Here is a 3,161-nt window from a genome sequence, read left to right on the forward strand (position 1 = left end):
GTTTTGCAGGTGGTGACCACTTCTCAGTTCCTATGCTTCCTGGCTGATGTTTTGGTCACTTTTGAATGCTGGCGGTGCTTTCACTCTAGTGGTAGCATGAGACGGAGTTTACAACCCACACAAGTGGCTCAGGTAGTGCAGCTCATCCAGGATGGCACATCAATGCGAGCTGTGGCAAGAAGGTTTGCTGTGTCTGTCAGCGTAGTGTCCAGAGCATGGAGGCGCTACCAGGAGACAGGCCAATACATCAGGAGACGTGGAGGAGGCCATAGGAGGGCAACAACCCAGCAGCAAGACTGCTACCTCCGCCTTTGTGCAAGGAGGAGCAGGAGGAGCACTGCCAGAGCCCTGCAAAATGACCTCCAGCAGGCCACAAATGTGCATGTGTCTGCTCAAACGGTCAGAAACAGACTCCATGAGGGTGGTATGAGGGCCCGACGTCCACAGGTGGGGGTTGTGCTTACAGCCCAACACTGTGCAGGACGTTTGACATTTGCCAGAGAACACCAAGATTGGCAAATTCGCCACTGGCGCCCTGTGCTCTTCACAGATGAAAGCAGGTTCACACTGAGCACGTGACAGACGTGACAGAGTCTGGAGACGCCGTGGAGAACGTTCTGCTGCCTGCAACATCCTCCAGCATGACCGGTTTGGCGGTGGGTCAGTCATGGTGTGGGGTGGCATTTCTTTGGGGGGCCGCACAGCCCTCCATGTGCTCGCCAGAGGTAGCCTGACTGCCATTAGGTACCGAAATGAGATCCTCAGACCCCTTGTGAGACCATATGCTGGTGCGGTTGGCCCTGGGTTCCTCCTAATGCAAGACAATGCTAGACCTCATGTGGCTGGAGTGTGTCAGCAGTTCCTGCAAGAGGAAGGCATTGATGCTATGGACTGGCCCGCCCGTTCCCCAGACCTGAATCCAATTGAGCACATCTGGGACATCATGTCTCGCTCCATCCACCAACGCCACGTTTCACCACAGACTGTCCAGGAGTTGGCGGATGCTTTAGTCCAGGTCTGGGAGGAGATCCCTCAGGAGACCATCCGCCACCTTATCAGGAGCATGCCCAGGCGTTGTAGGGAGGTCATACGGGCACGTGGAGGCCACACACACTACTGAGCCTCATTTTGACTTGTTTTAAGGACATTACATCAAAGTTGGATCAGCCTGTAGTGTGATTTTCCACTTTAATTTTGAGGGTGACTCCAAATCCAGACCTCCATGGGTTGATACATTTGATTTCCATTGATAATTTTTGTGTGATTTTGTTGTCAGCACATTCAACTATGTAAAGAAAAAAGTATTTAATAAGATGATTTCATTCATTCAGATCTAGGATGTTTTGTATTAGTGTTCCCTTTATTTTTTTGAGCAGTGTACATTTCAGAGGTGAAGACAAGAAGTGGATTTATCTGAACATCCCCGATATTGTAGAAACCAAATGTATGAGGGTGTATCCACACGAAATACCATGTGTTAATGCTGCGTGCTCAGAACAGGAACTAAGAGATGGGTGAAGTGTTAATGAACCAGCGTGTTTGATTCTCTAATTGTGAAAAATGAGAACTGCTGAAACTCTGGTGCGTGTGTGCGTGTGTGCGTGTGTGCGTGTGTGCGTGTGTGTGTGTGTGCGTGAGCTGCTGAGACTCTGGGAAAGAGAAGCAAGGCAGTGTCCTGCTGAGTTGTGTTCTCTCAGAGTGAGACATCAGGAGCGGTTTCTTACGTCAGGAGAGAGGAGAGGCAGAGAAGAGAGAAGGGAGGAGAGAAGGGAGGAGAGGAGAATAGGAAACGTGAAGGAAGCTGATAGAGAGGGGGGAGGCTCTGGGAAACATGGACTTTATCAAGCTGATAGAGGGGCAACTTTACAGCACAATCAACAAAATCATTCAGACATGTTTGAATTAGATTATTTCTCCTGTCTCATGTTTGGCAAAGATTTGAATAATGAGAAAGATCTTTCCTTCTGCTTGTGTTAGTGTGTGGTGACCACTTAGGGAATGAATCTTATTTTGTTCTTGGTATTCTTCTTCTAACAATGTCCTGTTGTTGTTGTTGTTGCAGTCAATCCTGGGCCTACTAACTAATGCCATTCTGTTGTGTTGTGTTCTGTTGTTGTTATTAGTCCATCCTTGGCGTGCAGTGTGAGGTCCAGAGACAGCTGAAGGGCTTCGTGAAGCTGGAGCGCTTCGGACAGATCTATGGTGCCAGCGCTGCAGGCTGCCCACAGACCGCCCGAAAGACCCTCTTCGCATCTGGAGGATCCATCTTCGGCAAGGGCGTGAAGTTCGCCATCCGCGACGGCCGTATCAGCACTGACATCATCAGCCTGGCCAACGAGGACGGTCGACGCATGGCGGCGGTCCTCAACGACGCGTTCTACCTCCGGGACCTCCACTTCACCATCGACGGCGTGGACACGCACTACTTCCTCAAGCTGGGGTCCGTGGAGGGCGACCTGTCACTCATCGGGATGACTGTTGGGCGCCGTACCCTAGAGACGGGCGTCAACGTGACGGTGTCTCAGGTCAACGCGGTACTGAACGGCAGGACCAGGCGCATCACCGACATTCAGCTCCAATACGGAGCCCTGAGCCTCAACACGCGGTACGGTAGTTCCCTGGATGAGGAGAAGGCCAGGGTTCTGGAGTTAGCCAGGCAGAGGGCTGTGGCCCAGGCCTGGACCAGGGAGCGCCAGAGACTGAGGGAGGGAGAGGAGGGCTCGCGCGCCTGGACCGAGGGGGAGAAGCAGCAGCTGCTGGCGTCAGGGAAGGTGGCAGGATACGACGGGTACTATGTGGTGTCTGTGGACCAGTTCCCGGAGCTGTCAGACAGCGTCAACAACATTCACTTCATGAGGCAGAGCGAGATGGGCCGAAGGTGACATGATGAACAACAGCCACTGGAGTGAGAGAGTGACAGAATTGGACTTGCGTCCGAAATGGTACCTTATTCCCTATATAGTGCACTACTTTTGACCAGGCCCCATCAGGCTCTCGGGGTCTACAGGGCTCTGGCAAAAGTAGTGCCCTGTATGTTCAGACGCAGTGTTGTTGACCTAAGGACTTCTTGCCAAAGACAGTTGCATACATGACCACCTTTTAGTTTTCTGCTCCTATTGACGTGTGCTTAACATTTTTTTTTGATACACTGTATGAACTAA

The 3,161-nt window shown here is 51.7% G+C and overlaps 1 protein-coding gene across 1 annotated transcript in view; it reads left to right on the plus strand.

Annotated features, from left to right (window-relative positions):
- LOC311102050 (teneurin-4-like) overlaps positions 1-2,882 on the plus strand; it is a gene marked incomplete at both ends in the record, with an annotated part of 156,975 nt that extends 154,093 nt beyond the window's left edge. The window contains 1 exon segment of the mRNA XM_084143265.1: positions 2,124-2,882. Coding sequence (XP_083999391.1) covers positions 2,124-2,882 — 759 coding nt within the window.
- Between the last annotated feature and the right edge of the window lie 279 nt (positions 2,883-3,161).

This window comes from Coregonus lavaretus (genome assembly GCF_964263955.1).
Source record: "Coregonus lavaretus genome assembly, chromosome: 26".
Lineage (NCBI taxonomy): Eukaryota > Metazoa > Chordata > Actinopteri > Salmoniformes > Salmonidae > Coregonus > Coregonus lavaretus.